At 55.0% G+C, this 24339-nt stretch overlaps 4 protein-coding genes and 1 long non-coding RNA gene across 7 annotated transcripts in view; 3 read left to right on the plus strand and 2 right to left on the minus strand.

Moving 5' to 3' along the window:
* Positions 1 to 1511: 1511 nt before the first annotated feature.
* On the minus strand, positions 1512 to 5020 carry RPA2 (replication protein A2). Its single transcript, XM_061449914.1, has 9 exons — positions 5002 to 5020; positions 4730 to 4845; positions 4549 to 4650; positions 4353 to 4466; positions 3635 to 3709; positions 3214 to 3327; positions 2815 to 2922; positions 2566 to 2660; positions 1512 to 2130 (listed from the first exon to the last, which is right to left on the minus strand). The coding sequence occupies exons 1-9, from the start codon at positions 5018 to 5020 to the stop codon at positions 2046 to 2048; spliced, it is 828 nt and encodes a 275-aa protein (XP_061305898.1). The 3' UTR covers positions 1512 to 2045.
* Positions 5021 to 5327: 307 nt separating this feature from the next.
* On the plus strand, positions 5328 to 13350 carry SMPDL3B (sphingomyelin phosphodiesterase acid like 3B). The gene is made up of 8 exons (XM_061449915.1): positions 5328 to 5379; positions 5476 to 5689; positions 9365 to 9462; positions 9976 to 10119; positions 10660 to 10832; positions 11001 to 11181; positions 11712 to 11845; positions 12749 to 13350. Exons 1-8 carry the CDS (start codon positions 5328 to 5330, stop codon positions 13130 to 13132), a joined length of 1380 nt encoding a protein of 459 aa, XP_061305899.1. The 3' UTR covers positions 13133 to 13350.
* Positions 13351 to 14655: 1305 nt separating this feature from the next.
* On the plus strand, positions 14656 to 16994 carry XKR8 (XK related 8). The gene is made up of 3 exons (XM_061449730.1): positions 14656 to 14946; positions 15450 to 15646; positions 16189 to 16994. The coding sequence occupies exons 1-3, from the start codon at positions 14666 to 14668 to the stop codon at positions 16926 to 16928; spliced, it is 1218 nt and encodes a 405-aa protein (XP_061305714.1). The 5' UTR covers positions 14656 to 14665; the 3' UTR covers positions 16929 to 16994.
* A 2384-nt stretch (positions 16995 to 19378) lies between these two features.
* Positions 19379 to 20098, plus strand: LOC133267596 (uncharacterized). The gene is made up of 2 exons (XR_009742807.1): positions 19379 to 19931; positions 19966 to 20098. It is a non-coding gene; the product is annotated as an uncharacterized LOC133267596 (long non-coding RNA).
* A 150-nt stretch (positions 20099 to 20248) lies between these two features.
* EYA3 (EYA transcriptional coactivator and phosphatase 3) overlaps positions 20249 to 24339 on the minus strand; it is a 31541-nt gene continuing 27450 nt past the window's right edge. For all 3 annotated transcript variants that reach the window (XM_061449998.1, XM_061449997.1, XM_061449996.1), the window contains 6 exons: positions 23434 to 23492; positions 22739 to 22899; positions 22430 to 22544; positions 21902 to 22023; positions 21535 to 21635; positions 20249 to 20804 (listed from right to left, as the gene is read on the minus strand). In XM_061449998.1, the coding sequence (XP_061305982.1) occupies positions 20724 to 20804; positions 21535 to 21635; positions 21902 to 22023; positions 22430 to 22544; positions 22739 to 22899; positions 23434 to 23492 (639 nt within the window). In that variant the 3' untranslated portion in view covers positions 20249 to 20723. The remainder of the gene's footprint in view (positions 20805 to 21534; positions 21636 to 21901; positions 22024 to 22429; positions 22545 to 22738; positions 22900 to 23433; positions 23493 to 24339) is intronic.

Consider the following 24339-nt stretch of genomic DNA (forward strand, 5'->3'; position numbering starts at 1 on the left):
GGCCAGCCCCGGGCACAGGATGAGTCCCCTTGTTCCGCTGTGCCCTCGGCTGTCACCTGTGGGACTCTCCAACAGCACCAGAGCAGCATGGTGCTGGGTGGCCACTGAGATGCCAGCACAGGCCCTGGGACATGGACCATGCTCTGCTCTGCTGACAAGGGGGCCTGGGCTGGGATTAGGGGGTGCTTCCAGGCGGGTATGTGATGGGGCCAGCACATCTGTGGCACGTGGGGAGAGGTGGAATCATGACAAGGCCCTTTAACACAGCACAAGCTGTGCCCCAGTGCACCCAGCACCACGGCTTTGCAGTTGCCTCTCAGAAACCCTCTTCTCTAAGGCAGAAGCTGCGTTTTTCTCGAGGGCAGCCATTTCTACACCAAGGTTGTAGAAACACTGTAAGAATGCTGTGGCTTTGGGTTTTGCGGGGTTTCTCACTTAGGTTGAACTGCACTTGGAGCTGGAAGCAATGTCTGTCCTGTGGAGCCCCCTCCTGCTTGCAGGCATGCTTGTGGCACTCTTTCAGGCTCTTGGCACCTAGAAAGGGGCCAATGAGCTGCCCTAATGGCATTGGATGCAAAAATATAACCTGAAACCCAAATAAGGACCAAAGTTCAAGTTTTCTTTCCCTGGAAATTTGGCAAAAGCCCCAGGGAAGTGGCAGAGACAAAGACCTCATGGTCCTGATGTGCATTAATGGAGAAGAGCAGCTGCTGAGGGGAGAGCTTTATCCCGAAAGCAGGCAGGGGTGTCACTCCTGTATCACGCACTGCACTCCTTTCCAATCAGAGCTGGAAAATAAATCATGGATTTCACTTCAGATCAAATTGCTGGGTTCTTTCCCCTCTCCCAGTGGAGAGCTTTGATTTTTCAGTTATTCCTCACTCAGCGCCTAGGGCAGAATCCCAGTGCTGCAGAGAGGAGCTCATTCATTCCAACTTGGCTCGACTCCCATCCAACCTGGCCTTGAGCACTGCCAGGGATGGGGCAAGCCACAGCTTCTCTGGGCTCCCCGTTATCTCCACCCTGACACATCATCAGCAAGAACCCTGCTGGTTCCTGACTTAATGTTATGCTTCAAAGATAAAGAAGAAAAACCTGTTCCAGGCCATGCGGTTAATGTGACCTTCAGCTAAAATGCCTTTGGTGGCAGAAATGATCCCAGCTCCATCCCTGGCAGTGTTCAAGGCCAGGCTGGACAAAGCCTTGGGTGAGATGGTTTAGTGTGAGGTGTCCGTGCCCATGGCAGGGGGTTGGAACTGGATGATCTGAAGGTCCTTTCCAACCCGAACTGTTCTATGATTCTATTTGTAACACTGGTAAGTGGCACTTTCTTCGCTAGTACTAACAAGTTATTTGTCCAGACATTTACTTTAAAGCCATTTACTTCAAAAACTAAGGAAAAAAGAACTAAAAAAACTCCAAAAGCAGGAGCTGGGTTTTACCCATATGGGTAGGTTCTGGCAAGGCAGATAGTGTTCTTTAGGGAAGAAAAGCCGCTGAAGCCACACACAGACAGGGCTACCAAAGTTAGAAGTTTACTGGAAATGTTCAAAAGCTCTAGTAACCAGATCACCTCATAGTACAAATATAGATCTAAATGTATAAAGTAAACCAGGGAAAAATCAAATCATGATTACTGTACCTCACTGGAATCTTACTCTGGGCTACCCACTTTGTGAAGGAAATGGAATGAAAGCTGAGTCAGCAAAAACAGCTCTAGAAACAAAAGAACAAGGTTTGAAAGAGGTTCTTTCTAACACAGGCATCCTCTAAGAAGTCAAACACAAACTGAAGGCTCCGAAGCTTTGAAGAGTTCAGTCTTCCATATCTGTCCATGCTTTCAGTCACTGCATATAACTGACTCCACTTAATAGAATCCTACACGTTTTGCTTATCCTTGATTTCCAAGGAGGAGGTGCTCAGAATAACTGGGACTTTCAGAGGCTAGAAAGGGCAAAAACCACCTTCCATGTCGCAAAACTCAGCAGGATAACTTGAATCACGGACGAGCATTTGCTTAGAACTAAATCCAGTTGGAAGCAGCTTCACTCAGCATCCGTTGACTTGTAGTGATCATCGTCCACAGTGGAGTAGATGTGTCCCTCGCTGCTAAGGAATTCAACAGCTTGCCTTGAAGGAAAAAAACAACCCAACAATTGCTGACTAACTCTTATCAAGCCCCTCTACTGATTTCCTAAGCCTCAGGAAGAAGTTGTAAGAGACAGCAAAGGAGAACAGAAACAGCCTATTCCCAAGCTTTGAGCAGCGTGCAGAGAGTAAGGTAGGCCTTGAACAGGAGAAACTACTGCTGAGACACTGAAGCACTCCTGGTGCTGTTGGTTTGCTACTGAGCTGTGGGGAGCAAAGCACTTTATCACCCCTTCAAGTGCCACTGGCTCATTCTAAGCTCACTACTGCGTCCTACTGGGAACACCTGAAATTACCAGCGCTGTTCCACAAGCAAGGATCAGGGCTTGCTCACTATTTCCCTCCCTGCCTCCTTCGACCCGACTCCAGGAAGGACTCCCTGCATTTCCAGAACATCCTTTGTTTCTATAGACTTACTTGATGGTTGACATGCTGACGTTGTGGAGCTGAACCTTCAGCTCTTGAAGACTCATACCTTCTGGGACAGGGCAGCTTTTAATCAAGTTCAGCACCTGGAAAAGCAAGAACCACCATTAGCACACAGCTGAGCTGCTCTTATCGTGGATGGAGAACAAGGCTGGGGAAGAACCATCCACCTTTAAGGAGTCACTGAGCTTTGTCCTACATCACTGCAGCAGCCTCCACTGCGGAGCTGTTGGCACCTACCTGAGTCTGGTGCGCTGTGAGCCCGTTCACTGGCAGGCTGCCACCTCCTCCATAGCCCCCCACGTTACCCATCCCAGTGCCGAAGGACTGAGGTGCTTTTGATGCTGACTGAAATACAAGAGTAAAACTGCTGTGGTGAGGCTGGTTAAAAGACTCGCTGTTACTGCAGTAATTACAAACAGACACCCCAAAGAAACCACTGGAAACAGACTGCAACACAATCGCTCTCTCCAAGGAAGCCAGGATTCCTGTTACACCTTCACTGCTCCACCAGCTTTAAGCTTCCCAGCCCCACAAGTGGTCTACAACTTCCCCAACAAACCAAGAGGTCCCTCTCTCTGGCAGACAACCAGTGAGCCAGTCAGGGCCAAGAGCAAATGAGGATCTTCAAACACATACCATAAGATTTCTCCTGAGGATCATATGTGCATTGACAATCTCTACCATGTGTGTGGTGAACTCGTTCATGTTTTCCAGAGGCATGATCTTAAACGCCACCAAACTTTTCTTATTCTTTCAGGGAGGAAAAAGAAGAAAGGAAGGAACGAAAACTAATACCATAGCAGCAGGAAAGTGCCAGAACCCCCCCTGGTGGTGGTAGAGACAAAGACAAATGGCATGCCTAGGAAGAGCAGCTACCTAAACATAGCCACACATAAAAGAGAACAAAATACTTGTTCACTGGAGTGCAATGAGAGGATGAGCAAGGACCACAATGAAGTGGACATTCTAAAGGAAACCCGCTAACACTGAGCCAGATCATCAGGCCACTGCTCCAGCCTCAGGACCTGGTACCCAGCCATGGGTGACATGATCTTACCTGGAAAGACCGAAGATGACCAGCAACTTTGACATAAGTTCCTGGAGGTACCACCACATTCTCGCTACCCACTTCCTGACAGAGAGGAAAAGGAGAAAGGGGGGGTGTTTCTCATTCATAGTTATACGTCCTAATAGATGGCTTAGGAAAGGAGGCTTATCTCAAGCAAACACAAATGGCACAGCCAGGAAGAGCAGTTAGATAAGCGTAATAAATAAAAGAGAACAGAATACTTGTTCATTGGAGCCACCATACATGTGCTTTGAAGGTGTCCCTGCCCATGGCAGGGGGTTGGAACCGGATGCACTTTAAAGCCCCTTCCAACCCAAACCATTCCAGGATTCTATGCAAATCTCTGTTCGCTCTCTGTATTTCCATGGGAGTCCTGAGCACACATCTCTCAGTTCAGCTGTGAAGTAATGGTTCCACTTCAGCTACTACACTCTGTTATACACAGTGATTCAACATAGAATTACATGTGAATTAGAAAACAGAAAGGTCACAGCACACCAGTGATCTCTGCTCCAGCAGCATCTCCTGTGGATTTCAGATACATCACCCCCTTAAATGCATCCACATCTTTTTGCTCAAATATCCTGGGAGAAGCAGGGAATTGGACATGATGATCCTTATGGGCTCCCGACCCCATAGCTTCCCTCCCTTCACTGCTCCCAAAAAGCTTTCACTGAAGCACATCTGTAACGCATCCGAGCCTTACGTCGGTGTCGACCCACTGCCTGACATCCATCGGGGCCGCCGTCATGTCGTCCACCTTGTACAGGATGTTCGTCGGTGCCTTCTCCGCATGCCGGATGATCCCCACGATGGTGACCTGTGGCGGAGCAGGCTCCTCTGTTCACCCGGGGAGCCCCGGGGCCCGCCCGCCCTCCCTCCCTCCCTCCGCAGGGGCTCACCTGGGCGATCTCCACGTCGCCGATCCGGAAGGTCTCCTCGACCTGCTCCGCCGCCAGCAGCTGCGACACGGTGCAGGGCACGATGTTCTGCGAGCGGAGCCGCTGCAAGGGGCGGCAGGGCCGTCAGCGCCGAGGGGACCCCGCGGCCCCGGCCCTGCCCCAAGGCCCTGCCCCGGCCTACCTGCTTCTTCTCCGCCTGGCTGCCGGCCGGGGAGCTGAAGCCGCCGCCGGCGGGGGAGTTGAAGCCGCCCGCGGACCTCGCGGCGCCCACGCTGCCGTAGCCGCTGTCGAGAGCACCTGAGGGGGGGAAAGGGAGCGCGTGAACGGGTAGCGGTGGCCCCGCACCCCCGCCGCCATCACAGCACACCCTGTGTGGACTGCGGACATAACCCCCCCCCCGCCCCGCCTTGTCCCGATTCAAGGCCGGGAGCTCCCCGCCCCCGCCTCCAGCACCGTGCCCGCTCCACATCATGGCTGCGCCCGCACTCCCGTCCGCTGGCTTCCGTCCAACGTGTAGGTCCCGCTCCGCTGCCGCAGCCAATCGCAGCGCTCCGTCTTCGGCTCCCTCCAATAGCGGGAGGCAAATGGGAGGTGCACGGCGCCATCTTGAGTGACGTAACCCCGCTCGGCAGCGCACACGGCGGGACCGAGAGGGGCGGGACGGGGCGGGGCGGGACGGGGCGGGGCAGAGCATCGCAGAGCATCTCTGATTGGTAGAGCGAGTAGTACTGGGTGGCTGCTCCTTGCTCGCCGGCACAGCTTGGAGCTGCCTGGGTACCATGCGCTCCGCCGCGCTCCTCCTGCTCTGCCCGCTGGCCGCCGCCCTCTCAGGTAAGGGGAGGCCGGGCGGGGGGTCCCGAGCGGTGGCCGGTGGCAGCACCCCGTATCCCGGCCCCGCTGAGCCCCGGCGTGTCCCGGCGGCGGCAGGGCGGTTCTGGCACATCACCGACCTCCACTGGGACCCCGACTACGACCCGGCGGCGGGCGCAGGGCAGATGTGCCCGTCGGGAGGCTCCCGGGCCGGACCCGCCGGAGGACCCTGGGGCACTTACCTCTGCGATGCGCCCTGGCGCCTGCTCGCCTCCGCCGTGCGCGCTATGAGGAGCCTCCTGCAGCGCCCGGACTTCGTGCTCTGGACCGGGTGAGGACGGGAAGGGGACGGGGCTGGGAGGGGGATCTGTGCCCGGCCGCCCCCGCAGCTCCTCGAAGGCACCCGGGAGACTCGTGTGACCTAGGGGCTGTTCTGATTTAGGAGCACCAAGAACCTCAGGTCTCCTCCAAGTGGTCTGCAGAAGGGCGTCCCCTATTGTATGCCAGGCTGTGACCTGCTGTCACCTCCAGCCCCAGTCTGCAGGGCTGTTTTCTAACCCCGTGTTTTCTGCCTCTGCGGGTGCTTGTTCCTACTTAGAAGCAGTTCTAGAGCCTTATGACTTCATGTTGAGTCTTCTTTTTCCTTCAGACTCGTTCACCCCGTTGTTGGACATCATTCGATGGGCTTGTTAACAGCCCAGGGTCTGCTGCAGGCGCCATAAGCATGTCAGTGAGAAGGCAGACTCTGAGGCAGACCTTGATCCCTGCCTTGGTGGAGGCATTCCCTTGGTTCAGTTACACAGTATCACAGTATGCTAGAGATTGGAAGGGACCTCAACAGATCATCTAGTCCAATCCCCCTGCTGGAGCAGGAACATTACACAGGAATGCGTTCAGGCGGGTTTGGAATGTCTCCAGGGAAGGAGACTCCACAACCTCCCTGGGCAGCCTGTTCCAGTGTTCCGTCACCCTCACTGAGAAGAAGTTTCTTCTCAAGTTTAAGTGGAACCTCTTGTGTTCCAGTTTGTACCCATTACCCCTTGTCCTGTCATTGTTTGCCACTGAGTAGAGCCTGGCTCCATCCTCGTGACACTCCCCCTTTATATATTTATATACACTAATAAGGTCACCCCTCAGTCTCCTCTAAACTATAGAGACCCAGCTCCCTCAGTCTTTCCTCATAAGGGAGATGCTCCACTCCCTTAATCATCTTTGTTGCCCTGTGCTGGACTCTCTCCAGCAGCTCCCTGTCCTTCTTGAACTGAGGGGCCCAGAACTGGACACAATATTCCAGATGGGGTCTTACCAGGGCAGAGTAGAGGGGAAGGAGGACCTCTCTCGTCCTGCTAACCACCCCCCTTCTAATACACCCCAGGATGTCATTGGCCACAAGGGCACAGTGTTGGCTCATGGTCATCCTGTTGTCCACTAGGACCCCCAGGTCCCTCTCCCCTACACTGCTCTCTAACAGGTCGTTCCCCAACCTATACTGGAACCTGGGGTTGTTCCTGCCCAGATGCAGGACTCTACGCTTTCCCTTGTTGTATTTCATCAAGTTACTCCCTGCCCAACTCTCCAGCCTATCCAGGTCTCGCTGGATGGCAGCACAGCCTTCTGGCGTGTCAGCCACTCCTCCCAGCTTAGTGTCATCAGCAAACTTGCTGATAGTACACTCAATTCCCTCATCTAAATCGTTGATGAATATATTAAATAATACCGGTCCCAGTACTGACCCTTGAGGCACTCCACTAGTTACAGGCCTCCAACTAGACTCTGCCCCATAGACTACAACTCTCTGGCTTCTCTCCTTCAGCCACTTCACAGTCCACCTCACTACCTGATCATCCAGTCCACACTTCCTCAATTTAGCTGTGAGGATGCCGTGGGAGACTGTGTCAAATGCTTTGCTGAAGTCAAGGTAGACCACATCCACCGCTCTGCCATCATCCATCCACCGTGTTATTTCCTCATAAAAGGCTAAGAGATTGGTCAAGCATGATTTCCCCTTGGTGAAGCCATGCTGACTGCCCCTCATAACCCTCTTATCCTTGATATGCCTTAAGATGGCACCAAGGATAAGGTGTTCCATCACTTTCCCAGGGATGGAGGCGAGGCTGACCGGTCTATAGTTACCCGGGTCCTCCTTCTTGCCCTTTCTGAAGACTGCAGTGACATTTGCTTTCCTCCAGTCCTCAGGCACCTCTCCCGTTTCCCAAGACTTGGTAAAGATGATGGAGAGTGGTCTAGCAATGACTTCCGCCAGTTCCCTCAGCACCCGCGGGTGCATCCCATCTGGACCCATGAATTTATGGATGTCCAGATTGCTCAACTGGTCTCTAACCCATTCCTCATCGACTAAGGCAAACCGCTCCGTTGCCCTGACTTCATCTAAGGTCTCAGGGGTACAGGGCTCTTCAGGACTGCCTGCAGCAGAGTAGACAAAGAAGGCATTCAGTAACTCTGCCATCTCTGTATCTTCTGTCACCAGGGCACCCATCCCGTTCATCAGTGGGCCTACATTGCCTCTGGTGTTAGTTTTATCTGCCATGTATTTGAAAAAGCTCTTTTTGCTGTCCTTGACCCTTCTCGCCAGGTTTAATTCTAAGGAGGCCTTAGTCCTCCTAGCTGCCTTCCTACATCCTCTAGCAGCAGCCTTATATTCCTCCCAAGTGGCCAGCCCCTCCTTCCATGACCTGTGAACTCTCCTCTTCCACTTGAGCATACCCAGCAATTCCCTATTTAGCCACACAGGTCTCCTGGCCCTCTTCCTTGACTTCCTACGTGTCGGGATGCTCCGATCTTGAGCTCAGAAAACGCAATCCTTGAATGTCAACCAACTATCTTGGGCCCCTTTACCTTCAAACAGCCTTGCCCATGGGATTTCCCCTAGCAATTGCTTGAAAAGGCCAAAGTTTGCCCTGCTAAAGTCCAGGGTTGCAATTCTATTGCTGTTCTACTGGTCCTACCACACAAGATCCTGAACTCCACCATCTCGTGGTTGCTGCAACCAAGGCAGCCCTCAACCCTTCCTGCTTCGACCAGATCCTCCTTGTTAGTGAGGATGAGATCCAGCAGCGCTCCTCTCCTGGTTGCCTCATCCACCATTTGCAGGAGGAAGTTATCATCCATACACTGGAGGAACCTCCTGGGTTGCTGAGTGGTCCTTCCAGCAAACATCAGGGAAGTTAAAATCCCCCACGACGACCACGGCCTGTGACTGTGAGGCCGTTCTCAGTTGCCTCATCAACTTCCTCACCCTGCTCTGGTGGTCTGTAACAGACACCCACAACAGTATCCCCCCTGCCAGCCTGCCCCTTCATTCTCACCCACAGACTCTCAACTCGCTCATCTTCTGTCCCTGGACAGAACTCAGTGCATCGTAGCTGCTCCCGCACACAAAGAGCAACCCCACCACCCCTCCTGGCTGGCCTGTCTTTCCTGAAGAGGACATAGCCCTCCATGACTATATTCCAGCCATGTGAGCTGTCCCACCACGTCTCTGGAATTGCCACCAGATCATAGTCTCCTCACTTAACACGTTTCCAACTCCTCCTGCTTATTTCCCATGCTGTGCACATTGGTGTACAGCTGAATGAGAGTTGGTGTTCTGCTGTTCAAAGAGCTGCGTTACCAGCTTTGCTTCACTACTGCCAAGCAGATGCTCACCTGAGATTACAAAATGCTGTTTCTCGCAGTGTTTCTTGCCAGCTTTAGTGTCTGTTAAGCGCACCAAGGCAGAGTGAGCCTCCACTTCCTATGCTTACGTGTAGGGTTTTCAAGGCAGAATAACGTGGAACCTGTTTTCACTTTGAATAATTCCTTGGAAACAGGCTGCAGTGCCTTGGCCAGTCCCTATGGTGGTGGTTCCTGCCCCCAAAAGCTTCAACTATGCACCTTTATTTTCTAGGAGGCACAAAGAGAAGTAAGCACGTTTCTCTGTCTGGCTCATCGCGTGAAGCTTATGCCCTGTTAGTCACAGACAGTGACTGTGCTTTTGTTCTTCCAGAGATGATACTCCTCACGTGCCCAATGAGAAGCTCGGAGAAGAAAAGGTTCTGCACATAATAGAGAAACTGACTTCTCTTATAAGGGAGACGTTTCCAGGTGGGATCTGAGGGGATGAGAAGGGCAGAGGGGTACAAAGCCTGATGGGAAGAGCTTACCAGGGTGGAGAAATGACAGAATTGGGGAGGGGAAAGGCACGGAAGGGCTGTGGTTGCTGGGACTTGTTTGTTCCCTCCCTGGTTGCTGTATGGCGTGAGGCATGTCTGAATTGAGGCGTCTGGGGCGTGCTCAGTGGTTCAGGTGAGCTCAGAAGAGAGGGAAAGGAACGCTTCTGTCGTTAGTCATTGGGACAGAAAAGGCTGCAAGATTTCCTTGAGCTTAATCCGTGTCAGCAGTGGGGGAAGGAGCATTATTGGTGGTGAGAGCTCATGAATTCACCTGCAAAGCCATAGCTTGTCCCAAGGAGGGGTGGTCTTTGCAGACAATGCAACCAGGTGGCTGTTTGCAAAGCCCTCAAGTCAGGTGGTTCTTTCCAAGCCTGTGAGTACCTCAGGGAGCTTTAGTGCTGAGGCAAGCATGGATTGCTCTGCACCTCCTTTTCTCTGCCTCTAGATACCAAAGTCTACGCGGCGCTGGGCAATCATGACTTCCATCCCAAGAACCAGTTTCCAGGGAAGGACCACAGGATCTACAGCCAAACAGCTGAACTGTGGCGTCCCTGGCTAAACAATGCTTCCATTACTCTCTTCAGAGCAGGTTGGGTACCACTAACTGATGTTGACAGGACTCTGGGGGGTACGGGTGGTTAGGAGAAAGCCATGAATGGTTTTCCCTGCTTCTATGCTCAGAGCAATAGTACTTATAGAGTATGTGTGGAGAAAGGGCCCTGTTTGATGCTGATTTCTGGCACTGAGCTCTCTTGCTTGAGAGAAAATAAATGTGTGCTTTAGCAGTGACTCATTTTCGCAAGTTACTGGCAAGTGTCCCTCCAGAGGATGCAGTGGGATGAAGAAGGATCTCCTAAGGAAGCTGCTGGTGTTAGCAGCACTGTGGCTTCCTGAGCTGCCCAGCTCCTGGTGCTCCTTCACCTCGAGAGCCATCGACGTGACAAGAGGCACACGAGGGGAGGAGTTGCTCCAAATCCCCATCCTGGAGTGGTCACAGCACTGCTGGCCCTGTGTGGGGATGGTGACTCTGCCAAGGGGATCTGAGAGGGATGGAAACAAAGGGCTCTGGGGCCGTAGCAAGCAGCGTGAGCAGAGCTGCAGCTCTTGCCCTCTTGATTGCATTTTTCAGGAGGTTTCTACAGCGAGAAGCTGCCTGGCTCAAGGACAAGGGGGCGAATGGTTGTCCTCAACACCAATCTGTACTATGACCAGAACAATGAGACTGCTGGTGAGGAGGATCCTGCGGGGCAGTTCCGGTGGCTGGAGGAAACGCTGACCAACGCCTCTAGAGCAGATGAAATGGTATTGAAAGAAATCCATATGAAATGGTATTGAAAGAAATCCATAAACTCCGTAGAGGGCTTCTCCCAGCCTGGCAGCTCATCCTGCTCCGGCTCTCCCCTCTGCGCGGTCACAGCAGGGCAGTGGGATGCGTGGGCTTTGCCTTCAGTGCAGCTCTTGCCTTTGTAGGTGTACATCGTGGGCCACGTCCCTCCTGGCTTCTTCGAGAAGAAGCGAGGCAAAGCCTGGTTCCGGAGTGGCTTTAATGAGCGATACCTGCAAATGGTGCAGAAGCACCACAGGGTCATCGCTGCTCAGTTCTTTGGGCACCACCACACGGACACCTTCCGGATGTTCTACAGTGATACAGGTACCGGTTCTGGTTGGAGTTGTCCGTGGCTGTTAGGCTGAATGCAGCTGAGAAGCCAGAAAAGGCTTGTGAAATGCTTTGCTCAACGAGAGACAGCAGTGGTTTTGATCTCCACCTCCAGTCCTCCTCCAAAGAGGAAGGAGCAGACTTTGTTGTTTCCCCTCAGTGCCTTGCAGCTTCTTGCCCCCCTATTGATGGGGTTTGGACATCAGCCAGGACTTAAGGGTTCAGTTACGAGTCTGTGTTGGGGTTACAGGTGCTGCTCTGGTCTCCTTTGCTGAGCACGGTTCTCTTCCGCCTCAGCCCTCGCTGCATGAGTCTTTGGCAGCAGTGGAAAGCTCTCATCTGCAGCAGTCCCATGTTCAGTCCCTGGTGCCATTCCAGGTGCTAATCTTTGTGTATGTGGTGGTGTGACTCAGGCTGGTGGCAGAGCTGCTGTTTGCAGCAGGGCGCTCACTGCAGTGCGGACAGGGTGTGTGTGGCACTACCCAAGGTCTCCCATTCATGGGTTGTTTTGCCCTTCTGTTCAGGTTCTCCAATCAATGTCATGTTCCTGGCACCTGGAGTGACCCCCTGGAAAACAACACTGCCTGGAGTGAAGAATGGAGCCAACAACCCTGGGATTCGGGTGATCGACTACGACCCAGACACCCTTCAGGTGTTGGTAGGGGATCCCTATGTGCTGCACACTGCTGTCCTAGGGCGGTACTTCAATTCCTCCACGTGGTTTTAAGAGGCAGGACTACAGGAGCCAAGCAGCTATGTGGGAGAGGACCTCAACTAAGATGCTTGTCTCTTGTGTAGCACAAGGATTTAGCAAGAGCATCAGTGAGTAAAGGCAGGGTGACCCCAGCCAACCTGGGACCAGCTCCCCAGGGCAGCACAGGACAGGTTTGGTCGTGTTCTTCATGCCTTTTAGCTAGTTTCCTTTGGCACTTGGTTTGCTGGCCGGGTAACATGGATTGCAGAACTGCTCTTTGAAGACACACACTTGTCAAAACCCCCTCCAAAAACTTTTAACCATCTAGAAAATGATTTAGGCCTCCCTCCTTGCGGAATGGATTCATTTGTAATGGATCTGAATTGAGGTGGATTGTAGGGGCAGCTTCTGCTCCCTGTGTCTCTTATTTGTAGAGGATGGGGTGTCCGTGCCTTTCTTTGCAATGGGTAAAGCAGCTCTGTAGATGCTGTTTATGGCATAAGACATGAACGCTAAAATAAGCTGTGGAAGGCTAGGGAGGTAGTGGGGCAGAGGCTGAGAACAGAAGCTGTGAATCTTCAGTTGATTCACAGCTGACAAAATGACCTCCCTGAGTCAGTAGCACTCCTCCAGCCCTGGCTGGCAGTAAATAACAGGCCAGGCTCAGTGTCCTGATGTGTGCAGGAAAAAGTGGAGCAGAGAAGAGCCATCCCTGTACAAACAGGATGCCTTTGTGGTGAGCTCTGAGGTGCCTGTCCCCAGCTGGGCAGGGGTTTGGTGCTGCCACCCAGGCCATCCTATCCCATGTTTCACTCCAGGACCGACCCTCTCCTGATTTGTCCTCGTTCTGTTTTTCTCCCTCTGCAGGACATGGTGACTTACTACTTGAACCTAACTCATGCCAACTTGATGGAGGAAAAGTCCCCAGTGTGGGAGGAAGAGTACCGGCTGACAGAGGCCTTCCAGGTCCCAGATGGCTCTGCGCACTCCATGCAGACAGTGCTGGAGAGGATCCAGCATGATCCATACTCCCTGCAGCAGTACTATGAGTTCAACTCTGTCAGCTATGATCTGGCCCCGTGTGAGGAGTCCTGCCACATCGATCACGTCTGTGCCATCAGGGAGCTTGATTTTCCACGTTACGAGGAGTGTGTTGGAACCAGTAGCTCTGCCTCTGCCCTTGTTGGCGATTGGCCCTTCTTTTCCTGCTTGCTCTTAGGGCTCATCAGTCTCCAGCAAGCGGTGCAGTGACTGAGAGGAAGGGGAAATGGAGAGAGAGCTCAAGTTGACGAGGCGCATGAATCGGTAATTGTGAATGTTTTGGCACTGAGAATCCACTTGGAAACCAAGATGGAATTGGTGGCTTTTACTAAAAGCTCTGTGATACTGATTTTAAATTGTCCAGAAAAGCTTCAGGTACAAGGATGGGGCAGGGACCGTCACAAAACCTTGTGCCAGGCTGACCTGCACAAGGAAACCGTCTTCCTTCGCTGGCGCTTCCGAGGTGAGCTCATAAATCAGAGGAGGACCAGCATCAGTCATGGACTTCACTCTGGTGGGTTCCTCACATCAGCGCCCGCTTCTCCTCAGGGAAGACCACGACTGGTACCCGGAGAAGTCGTGTTTTGGTGGCCTCGTACAGCAGCTGCCTCACCCGTGGCTGCGGTGGGATTGGCTCTTCCTGTGCCAGAGGATGAGCTTCGGCAAGCTTGGGCTGGGAATTCCACGTGTCGGTGCCCAAGGTGAGGCTCCGGAGGAAGAAGCTGGATTGTTATCAATACTGTAGCCAATTTCGGTTTAAAGTATAAGCTTTATTAACCTGAGTAAGCGATAGCAGATAAAACAGCCCTGGCTGCGCCAGGGACTCCTCCGCTCAGCCCAAGACACGCACAGGCGGTCCCTGGGAGGCGGTCCTTTATCTTCTCCGGTTCAAGGCCCCAGCCAATCCTGTCGCCGCGCCCCACTCGGATGTTGACGTGGCTCTTCCCCATTGGTTCCCTTTGTTGCAGGGGTCTCACTACCGAGAAGCTTCGGGAAGTTTCGAGAAGCTCCCAGAGGCTTCGAGAAGCGTCCGCTGCCAGCCTGCTCACCGTCACAGCCTCCTCCCCTCAAGCGTTGCAACAAGACACTGCTTCGAGCCACCCGGCCCCCCTTTCCTCTCTCACAATCCTGTGCAACACTACAACTGACCTCCCCCCCGTTACCTACAGAGTACAACAGGTACAGAGTCATCAAGCAGTATTGTTTCACATAACGACAGCCACAGAGTGCCTCCCTCCCCCCAGACTTCTTGATGAACAAACCCCACACATTATTATTATCTTTTAAATTAAAATTGCAGAGCATAAACAGCTTTTCCCTTCGTGTTCTCCCGCTTTGTCTGCACTTGGGTTCTTGCTTCCGCTGGGCATTGCCTGCTGCCCTTGCCCCCTTCCCTGCTCGCACCCTGAACCACACACACGTGGTTTACCGGGGCTGTGCCAGCTTCTCCATGAACCTCGAGGGCCCCAGCCCAGCGCTGGCGCAGGGAAGGGAAGGGACACCCGTGTTACCCGTGACACGCAGCTCGCCGGGCAGGGCCGCGGGTGGCAGGGCAGGGATGCGAACGGGATGGGCGCTGCCAGGGCAGCCGCAGCGCGCCGGGTCCATCAGTGCCGCGGGCACCGGAGCGGGCGCTGCCGCCGGGGTTTGCCCCGGTACCGCCCGGAGCGCGAGCAGGGCGGGTCCCGGGGGGCGGTGCTGGGCGGAGCCGCGCCGGGGGCGCTGCGGGTGCCGGTGCCGCCGATGGCGCGGGCGTTCGGGCCGCTGCAGCTCGTGCTGGCGGCCGCGGGGACGGCGGCGGCGGCGCTGGACGTGTGCGCGGACGGGTGGGTGGCGGCGGGGTACGCGCGGGGCGGGCGGCCCGGCCTGGCCGCGCTGGTGCTGGCGCTGCGCGCCGCGGGCTCGGTCCTCACCCAGGCCTGCAGCTGGCTCTGGTTGCGCTCCGACCCGCCCGCCCTGCGCCCCGCCGCGCCCCCGCCGCTGCTCGCTGCCCTGCACCTCCTCCAGCTCGGCTTCCTCTGCAGGTACCGCGTCCCCCGGGACCCCTCCGCTCCCTGCCCCTTCCGGGGGGGGGTCCCCGACACCGGGGGATGAGGGTGGAGGTCCCCGGTGCGGCCCGGCCCCGCTTGGCGCCGGCTGCGTCCCAAAGCCCCGGCTCTGCTCCAGCTCCTGAGGCCGGAGCTTTGGAGCCGGGAGCGCCCCGGAGCCCCGTCCCGTCCCGGGCTCTCCCCGCTGTGCCGGCGCCTTGGAGCCCCGAACGCCCCGGAGCCCCATCCCGAACCGTTCCGGGCTCTCCCCGCTGTGCCAGCGCCTTGGAGCCGGGAACGCCCCGGAGCCCCGTCCCGTCCCGGGCTCTCCCCGCTGTGCCGGCTTCCTGCCGAGCCCGATGCTCCCCTCAGCGCTGTGGCCGCTGCCTGGGAAGGGGCGGGGAGGGGTTTGGGCAGGAACGGGGGTGTTTGGAGCCGTCCTCCGGGTCCTGCAGCGCTCGCAGCCCGCAGCCCCTCAGCGCTGCCCTTCTCCGGCTCAGGTGCCTCCATGCGCTGAAGGTGGGCTGGAAGGTGTGCAGGGCGAAGGAGGAGGCCGGCGAGGAGCAGAGCCACATGGCTTTCCTGTGCCACGACATCAGCATGCTGCGCCTCTTCGAGACCTTCCTGGAGAACACCCCGCAGCTCACCCTGCTCCTCTGCGTTATCCTGCAGACCAACAAGGCAGAGCCCTTCCAGGGTGAGGGGCTGGGGGGCTGCAGGCTGGGGGTCAGAGCGGTTGAATGGGGCAGACGGGATGGGCTGGGGTGGCTGGGTTGAAGCTGAGGGAGCTCCGTGGACCTTCCCCTGCATGCCCTGCAGGGGGGGAACTCGGGAGCCCGCTGGGGATGCTGAGTGGATGTGGATGTGGATATGGGCATGGGCAGAGGGGGGAGCGCAGGGCACCAAGGAGGTGCTCTGAGGGTGCTGAGGCGGGGAGTGTCACTGCAGTGGAAGGGGAGCTGGCATTCGTTGTGTGCCCGTGTGTGCTGGGGGCTGCCCTGGCCGGGACTGGGCTCTGCGGAGCTGCTCGGCCCCATTGCTGCTTCCCCATCCCTTGGGAGAGGCCAGGTTCTGCCTCCACCATGGGGAGCCACAGGTGCTGAGGCTCTGCCCCCACTGCAGGAGCTGCTTTGGAGCTGGTGGGAAGCTCATTTTAGCAATGCTGGGCATGGGGGGTGGCTTGAGCTGAGCCGGACCCCGCTCAATCTGCCCTCAACATCTGCACCACTGTGCTTGCAGGACTGGGGCTCTGCGTCACGTTCCTGTGTGTGACCTGGTCTCTGCTGGACTATCACCAGTCCCTGCGCTCCTTCTTGCAGGATAAGTACGAGCTGAGCGTGAGCTCCTCCATCGTCTACTTCCTGTGGAACCTCTTCCTCATCTGCCCCCGCATCCTGACGGTCGCCCTCTTTTCCCTGCTCTGGCCCTATGCTGTGGCTGTGCACTTCCCACTCGTGTGGCTGGCCATGTTCCTCTGGGTGAGCCTGCAGGGCACGGACTTCATGGAGTCACCCGGCCCCGAGCAGCTCTACCGGGCCATGGTGGCCGTGATCCTCTACTTCAGCTGGTTCAACGTGTCCCCGGGGAGGACGCTGCACCGCAGCATCATCTACCACAGCTTCATCCTGGTGGACAGCACGCTGCTGGCCCTCTCCTGGCTCTGGTGCCGCTCCCCCTCTGAGGAGCACTCCTACCTCATCCCGGTGGTCTCGGCAGCCCTGCCCTGCTACCTGCTGGGGCTGGCGCTGAGGGTCACCTACTACAAGTGGCTGCACCCCAGCCTGCGGGCACAGGAGGACCGCGGCTTTGACGAGGTGGATGCCAACGGGACGAGCGGTGGGATGGAGCTCCCGTCGTCCTCGGAGCCAGACCTCGTGAACAGGCGGATGCGGTGGCTGGTCCAGACCCAGTTCTCCATCTCCTGGCCCGTGGGGCAGCACTTCCTGAATGGGGCTGCTGCTGCGGAGTCTGCTGCCTGAGGCCTGTTCCTCCAGAGTGACTTGCCCAGGATTTGTTCATCCTGCTCCTGGTTCTGTTCCCCCAGGGCTGTTTTGGGCAGCCGGGGGGGGCCCCACATCTCCCCTGGCTGTGCCCTTGGGTTCGGGCCATGTGGCTGTGCTGCCTTGTAGCTTTTCTTTCTATTTATTAGCTTTTTGAAAAAAAAAAAACAACCCAAAACAAGGCAAGGGTGAGTTCTGTGCGTGCCGCTGCTGCGGGAGCCAAGCCCCCGCTTGAGCTTCCTGTCCCCAACCAGGACCTGCCTCCTGCTTTGCTGTCGCGGTCAAAGACTGCCCGTTATCATTATCTCTGCGCTCAGGGAGGGACAGGGAAGGGATCAGGTGGCAGGGACAGCAGCCGCAGGGCGGCTCAGCACAGACACCTCGGGGTCCCTTTGCTGTGTTCCCGCTCCCTGGCCCGTGCCTCTGATGCTGGGGCCAGGCTGGAGGTGGCCACGGCCAGGTCTCAGCTGTAGGGGTGCGATGTGGTCGCTGCTTCCCCTCTGGGGCTGCCCCCGGCTCCGTGCCACCACCTGAGCAGGGCCCAGCACATCCTGGCTGCTCCCCATCACCCACCCTCCCGGCAGGACCCTGTCCCAGGAGGGACCCCCCCCCACACACACTGGGGCAGGGCTGGGGGAGGCAGCTCCCTTCACTGCTGCTCCTATGGCAAGATGAGCCCGAGGCCAAGGCCAGGGGCACGGCAGCAGCGGCTGGGAGGAGGGCTCATTGCTGGTGTTTGTGCAGGACTATCCAAGCACCGTGAGCCCCCCCACAGCCACCACAGCAGAGCCGGTACCTCTGGGTGCCTCCACCATTGCCTCCCATAGGAACCCCCCCCTTAATGATGCCGGTGCCCCCAAGCCCAGCCCTGGGGGTGCAGGGGACAGAAGAGGCTGGAGCAGTGACTATAGAAAATAAAGACTTTATTTGTTTTCCAGTTCACAGGACAGTTCCCATTGCAGACCACGAACAGGCAACGGCTCCGCAGCCAGCGGTGCCCAGGGCTCGTCCCTGTCCCGCTGCAGCGGGGCTGGGAGTGCAGCAGGGGCTGCACTGGGGCCCTGCTGCTCCCAGCTCATCCCTGGAGGCAGAGAATAGAGCGGGGCAGGGGGGGTTAAGCCTCAGTGGTGAAGCTGGAGGGGAGGCAGCAGCACATGGGGGGGGCACAGCACTGCTGCTGCCCCTGCACTGGCTTTGGTACCAGGTCAGGGGGAACAGAAGAGCACAGAGACAGGAAAACCCAGAGGGACAGAGCTGCTGCTCTGGACCCACACGAGATGGGAACCCTTAAAAGAGCCAGGGCAGCCTGTATTAGACATGAACACAGAACGTACCAACAGCCTCCGGTTAGACAAGGACTTCACATACATTCAAAGACCAGTGTGGAGCATCCCTGGCTGCAGCCATTCCACACTCAGGGAAAAGGCTGCTGAAATCTTAGCATTTCCTTAAAGCAGTTTGAAGTCAAGGCAGCTGAAGGTGAGCCTGGGGGGGGGGGGGGGCAGCACCCCCTCTGCAGCCTGCTGCAGGCCCTGGGGAGCCGGGTGGTGGGAGGTTAAGGCACAGGGTTTAATCCCAAAGTTCAACTGCAGGAGCCAGCGTGCTCCCACCAGGCTGGGACAGCTCCAGGAGGGCTCTGGAAGGGCTGGGGACCTGCAGGATCCAGCACAGCCTCTGACTACGGGTGAGTCCTGACCCTCGGTACCGTTTCAGCCCCTGGGAGAATGGGGCTGCTCCTTGGCACAGCACATTTCCCACAGGATGCACTCCGGCTGAGGGAGAGACCCCCAGGTCTCTTTGTGGACCCGGCCACAACGGAGCTGCAGCCCTGCAGCGTCTCTGCTTGCTCTGCACGGGGCCCAGGCTGCTGTGGAACCCCAGCACACACCATGGGGACACGCCTGAGCTCCCCATGTGCTGTGTGTGGCAGATGGAAGAACATCTCCCATGGGCTCCTGGCTTCTCCTCAACCCAGCCTGCTCCATCCCCTCCTCTGAGCTGCTCAGTAACACCCACAGCACGAACTGGCTCCTCTAATGGGACCGGAGGGCAGGTTGCTCACAGGCAGGTCCTAGACAAGGGGCATGGTCCTAAAGCAGAGTTCCTGGGGAAATAACAGACCCAGAGCGTCCACCTGAGATCAGAGCACGAGGCCAACAGCTAGCAAGGAGCTGGATGGAAAGCAGAGCCCTCTTGTGACCACCAAGAGAATCTCCTCTGATCAAAAACCAGGAAGCAAAACTGGAGGCTGGGACATCTGAACCCCGGTGACACCTCTGTGTGCAGCCCCTGAACGCCAGGGATCCAAACCCCCTGCTCCAGGCACATCTCCATGATGGTCCCCAGCACTGATGGAAATCGCTCCTCAGTCACTAATGCCATGGAAGGTCTGCAGCAAACGCAGCACCCATGGCTGTGGTACAGCATCCTCCCTGCAGCGCCGTGGGGTCAGCCCTGGCCCTGTGTGTCCCAGGAGGGTGATGCTGGGCTGGGGACTGGAGGTCTGGAGGGGTTTGGGCTCAGCAGAGGTGTGTGGTGGGACAGAGCAGACTTCTCTACGCAGGGACCCCCCAGCACTGCCTGGGTTGGTGGCCTGGCGGTACAGGGAGGAGGCAGAAACCACTGAACCTAGCCTGACCTGGCACAGTTCGTGGTTCCTGGCACTGCAGGGCACGGACTCCAGCCTCTTTCCAACGAGCCATCATTCCCAAAGCCAACGGGCTCCAGGCTGCTGAGGCACAGTGTCTTCCAAAAGCAAGTCCCTTTTAACAAGGGGTTTGTTTCTAACTATGTCATTAGACAAAGAAGAATACAAGAAAATGGAATCAGATTCTACTAAAAGGAACCTCTTCTCACAATGAAGTCAGGAAAGTGGAGGTGAAGGTTAATAACCATTCCCTTCTTCGTAACACCCATCAGGATTCAGTCCTCTCAAACTATTCCTAGTCCAGATGAGGGCTGTTCCCACCGGAGCAGTCTGCAGTGCTGTTGTGCTGTACCTAACGTTCACAGGCAGTTGTATTCCTGGTTCAGGGAAAATCTGTGGGATCTATGGCCTGGGTCACGGATGGAATCCAGCGATCTGCTGCTGGTTAACAGGCTTGAGCACACATTGACTGGAAGCCATCAGGATCAACTCAACACCAGGACCTTCCTCTACAAGGACCCACGTAGCCCAGGACCATTCCCCTTCTCTATTTTCCAGTAATCCCACACTGAGGAAATAACATGAGGACACTGTAATAAATTAACTGCTTTGAACACCCAGGGAAGGAGAGAGGACACATTTCACAGCAGTGGAGGTATTTTTGCCATTTTCATTAGTATTTCCTATGAAAGGCCCACAGCTCTCATTGGAACAAGGGAGCTTCAGCTCTGCCATCAGGATTTCTCTATAAAAATAAGGTTTTGTGGTTACTTGGGTTCTACAACTAAGCTGAACAGAAGGGAGAAAGCTCCTACAAGCACTTGTGTTGGCTCACCCTCTCCCTCCGGAGACTACCTGCTAGAGGAGCTCAGCTGGCTTCTGTGAGTCTCTTCTTCAGACGAGCTCCAGCTCTGCTGAGTCCAGAGCTTCCTCATAGGACACCTCTGTACTTGGCAAGGCCCCTGCTCCTGAGGTCGTGCCCTGGGGCCGCGTTGTGCTGCACAGTTCTCCTTGGGTATGTTTTCTTCATCAAGCTGAAAAGTGAGTCCCCAAATGTACGAGGTTTCTGCCTCCCCAGTGCTGGAGAGGGCTTGCAGGAGCTGCAGTCACACCTTTGCTCCGGCTTCCTACAGGAAGTCTAGCTCCAGGGCTTGGTGAAGGGACACGAGGTCTGCGTGGTTTGTGATCCTCCAGAAAGGCATGTTGTGCTGTAAGAGACGACAAAGGCAGCTTTACTGGGCTGATTTCACAGCGAGGTGGAAGCAGGCAAGGTTCAGCTGCAGGGTTGTGCAATGCGAGGTTGTGACACACCACATTCAGGAAGGATCTCAGCTGCATGGTGTGTATCTGAAGCCTGATCTTGTTAGCACATCTATTTATGACAGGTACCAGCGCTAGCAGCTGCTTGGCATGCTCCTGATGGAAACCCCAGCTGCTGCTTTACCCTGGAAAGCCTTTCCTGGGAAGTGACAACTCTGGCACGTGGCAGGCATGTGGAGCCTGCAGAGGTGATGTCCTGACATCAACCTGTGTGCTTCACTGCCTTTAGTTGGCAGGACTGAACAACCAGTTTGCTCCTTGTTTGTCACTCGGACCAATGGGAGATGCTCTGTATCGATCTGGCCGATGACAGACGCCCTCTGTGCTTCTGAGAAACTGCATTTATCCCAACTAATAGCTCCATGATCAAGACATGCCACATCAAGATACTGTCTTACAGGGACAATGTTATACACAATGCTAAACAACAGTAAAACGCAAACTTTAAACCCCCAAGCCACAGAATTCCCCCTCTTAACGCAGTAAGATCTCTCTTGCGTCAAAGGCAGTTTCCCCTTGGCCTGAAGAGTTCAGCCCTAGAAAGAGGGTCCCTGCAGAAAACAACTGCAAACTTCCCTTTGCATGGACCCACATCCCAGCTCTGCAGTCAGAACTCACCTGCTTAGCTGCCACCTCTTCATCTCGCCCATCTCCAATCACCACATAGGTGACTTTCTTTCCAAACCGTGACACGATCCTCTCAAAACAGCTCTCTTTACCTGCCAAAGGAATCCCACTATCATGAGCCTCAGGCAGGGAACAGGCGAAGCCTGAACAGGTCCCTTCTTCCCAGCACAGAAACACATTCTCATCTTACTGGGAAGCAGGTAACACCCAGTTCAGCTTGTGAGGCCAGAAGCCATCACTTTTACATGGCCAGAGGGACCACAGCAGCCAAGGGGGCTGCTCAGCTGCAGGAACTGTGTTTCCTATATAAAAATCCACAGCAGACAGCCCAGTGCCAGGCACCAGCACAACCCCTTACCTATTTTTGTAGCACTATAAATATTTTCAATGGGAAACACCTCTCCCAATCCATAGAGGAGAACTTTGGCAAGAGCTGGCACCAGCTGGGTGGTTGTGATCAGGATGTTCTCACAGTTTTTCCTGAAAGAAGAAAAAACACTTGTAAAAGCCCATCTATGGGCAGTGGTGCCAGGGCCACCCTGAGCAGCTTGCTCAGCTTCCCAAAGTGCCACGTGCTTCACTGTCCTGCCTTCAAGAGGCTTGATTTGTGGGTTTGGTTTGGTTGCTTTTTGTTTAAACCAGGAATTCTCTGGCAGAAATGGAATTCTGTGAGCACAGTCCTATTATGGGGATCATCCCAACAACACATGATGCAGCAGAAAAACCCCAAGGAGTGGAATGCCTGCTCTCACTCCTTTTGCTTGTCAGTACCTGTGACAAACGTCAGCAGTATTACACACAGGCACTGCTGCAACACAGCACTCAACACCAATCAGAGTGAGAGAAAGGGCTGAGAAAGCAATATACACATTTCCAGTTTCCATACCTGGACTGTATGAGTAGCAGGGACTTTAGTGCAGTTTCCAGCCAGGAATCTGTTAGCACTTCTATATCAGTCCTTAGCTGCTGCAGAGCCTCCCTCTTCTGCGGGCTCAGAAGGCCTGCAAGGCAAGAGCCACAGGTTTTCCCAGCTGAGTGGGCAAGTCCAACACAGAGAGGGGCAGCCCAGAGTTCAACTGCCTCTTCTGCAGTAAATAACAGCACTGAGGGCACCTGGAAGCTGAGACTGTTTCAAGGCAATGGGAGAAGCCACCACAGGTTGAGTGCTCAGATACTGGTGTAGGTGAACACTCACCTCCAACATTGGTCTTGTACTTGTCATAGATCTCTCGCACCCTGCGGTAGCGGAAGGCCAGTTTTCGCATCCAGTCCACTCCTCCCTGGACACCAACTGAGGAGCTGTGGTTTGTGTTACTGCCTGAGCCACTGAAGCCATCCGTGGAGAAATTGTAGTTGCTGTTTCAGAAAAGCAGATGTGAGACGTGTTCTGCCTCAGCAGCAGAATCACTGCAGCTTTCCTGGGGGAGGCAGGCTTGATGGCAGCAGCTAGAAAAGCACCTTGAAGAGGAGCTCTGCTTCACCACTTGCCCTGTATTTCTCTCTCCCTGACAGACAGGCACTTCTCAGACCTTTCCATGAGCCCACCCAGCTCTCATACCCTCACCCCTCTGACAGCCTGCACAGTCAGCTCACAGATGGATGTAAATGAGACTGTCAAAGCTCAAGATCATGAGGTCTGGAGTGTTGGTTCTCCATCACTGAGCACACAGGCAACATTCAGCAGTGGACAATATAATTCACACTATAATTCTGAAAGCCTTCATGTTTTGTAGGTCTTCAAAGAAACCCCCCCCAGCAAACAAACACCATTTGCCAAGTGTCAGCCCTCGCACAATGCTGACCTCCTTCCCCTAACCTCATTTGGGTTTGAAGTCCCCACAAAAACCAGACTGCATCAGCTATACATTTCAGACATTCATCATACACCACCTTAAATCCTGGCCATTGTCATCAGATGCCACATCTTCTATGTGTACCTGGTCACACTCCTGTTTAAGAAACAAAGTCATGTCATAATCCACAAACAGACTGAAATTGGCAGGTTAAAGAACATGTGATCTAAACCAAGCCTGTATTGGATGCTTTGTTTCTTTCTGGGGCAGGGAGGTAACTGTCATTACCACCTTTGCAAGCAGTCACAGTCACTTAAACTTCATTTAAGTTTCTATTTGCATCAACAAACCCATCATTTTTCCATGATGTGCATCAGTGATGCACCTAAGATTAACCGTTCACTGTTCATATTCAGCCTTCAGTGGAAGTGGTGTGGAACAGTGAGATGTATTTAATTTGGCAAAGAATACTGTGCATGAAAGAGGATGGGAGTTGATCAGAAGTCCTTGAGGCAGGATAGGAATGAGAAGCAGCAGAGAGAGCTTGCAGGAAGGACAGATGGAAGGTGCTGTGGGACCTCCTCACGTGCAGCATGCCTATGGAAGCGTGTCCTTCACACTTGTTATGCTGCCAGTGTAATGTCCTGAGACACTGGTTGAGATGCACAAGCTGTGCTCTGTCCTTGGCTTAGTCAAAGCCCCTGAGATCTGACATTCTCAAGGTCACTTTTTCCCCCACATCTCTGCTCTTCCTTTCAAAACAGAATCTGTGACAGCAAAGTGCTTACCAGTCCGGCGTGCAAATAGAAGGCAAAGCAGAAATCACTCCTCTTATTTATACAGGACCAAGTAGAAACCCACCAGAGAGCTATGAGAGCTCATGAAACTAGAAATCTGCAGAATGCCTGTCTCAGCTAAAGGAGTCCACCTCTGATTTGGTTGTGCCTAGAACCACTTCAGGTTTGCAGACTGTTGTGTTTCAGCACTAAGTGGCTTGGAAGCA

Source organism: Pezoporus flaviventris, unplaced genomic scaffold (genome assembly GCF_033815535.1).
Source record: "Pezoporus flaviventris isolate CSIRO_AGI_PZ_B2104156 unplaced genomic scaffold, CSIRO_AGI_Pfla_v1 ptg000008l, whole genome shotgun sequence".
NCBI lineage: Eukaryota > Metazoa > Chordata > Aves > Psittaciformes > Psittacidae > Pezoporus > Pezoporus flaviventris.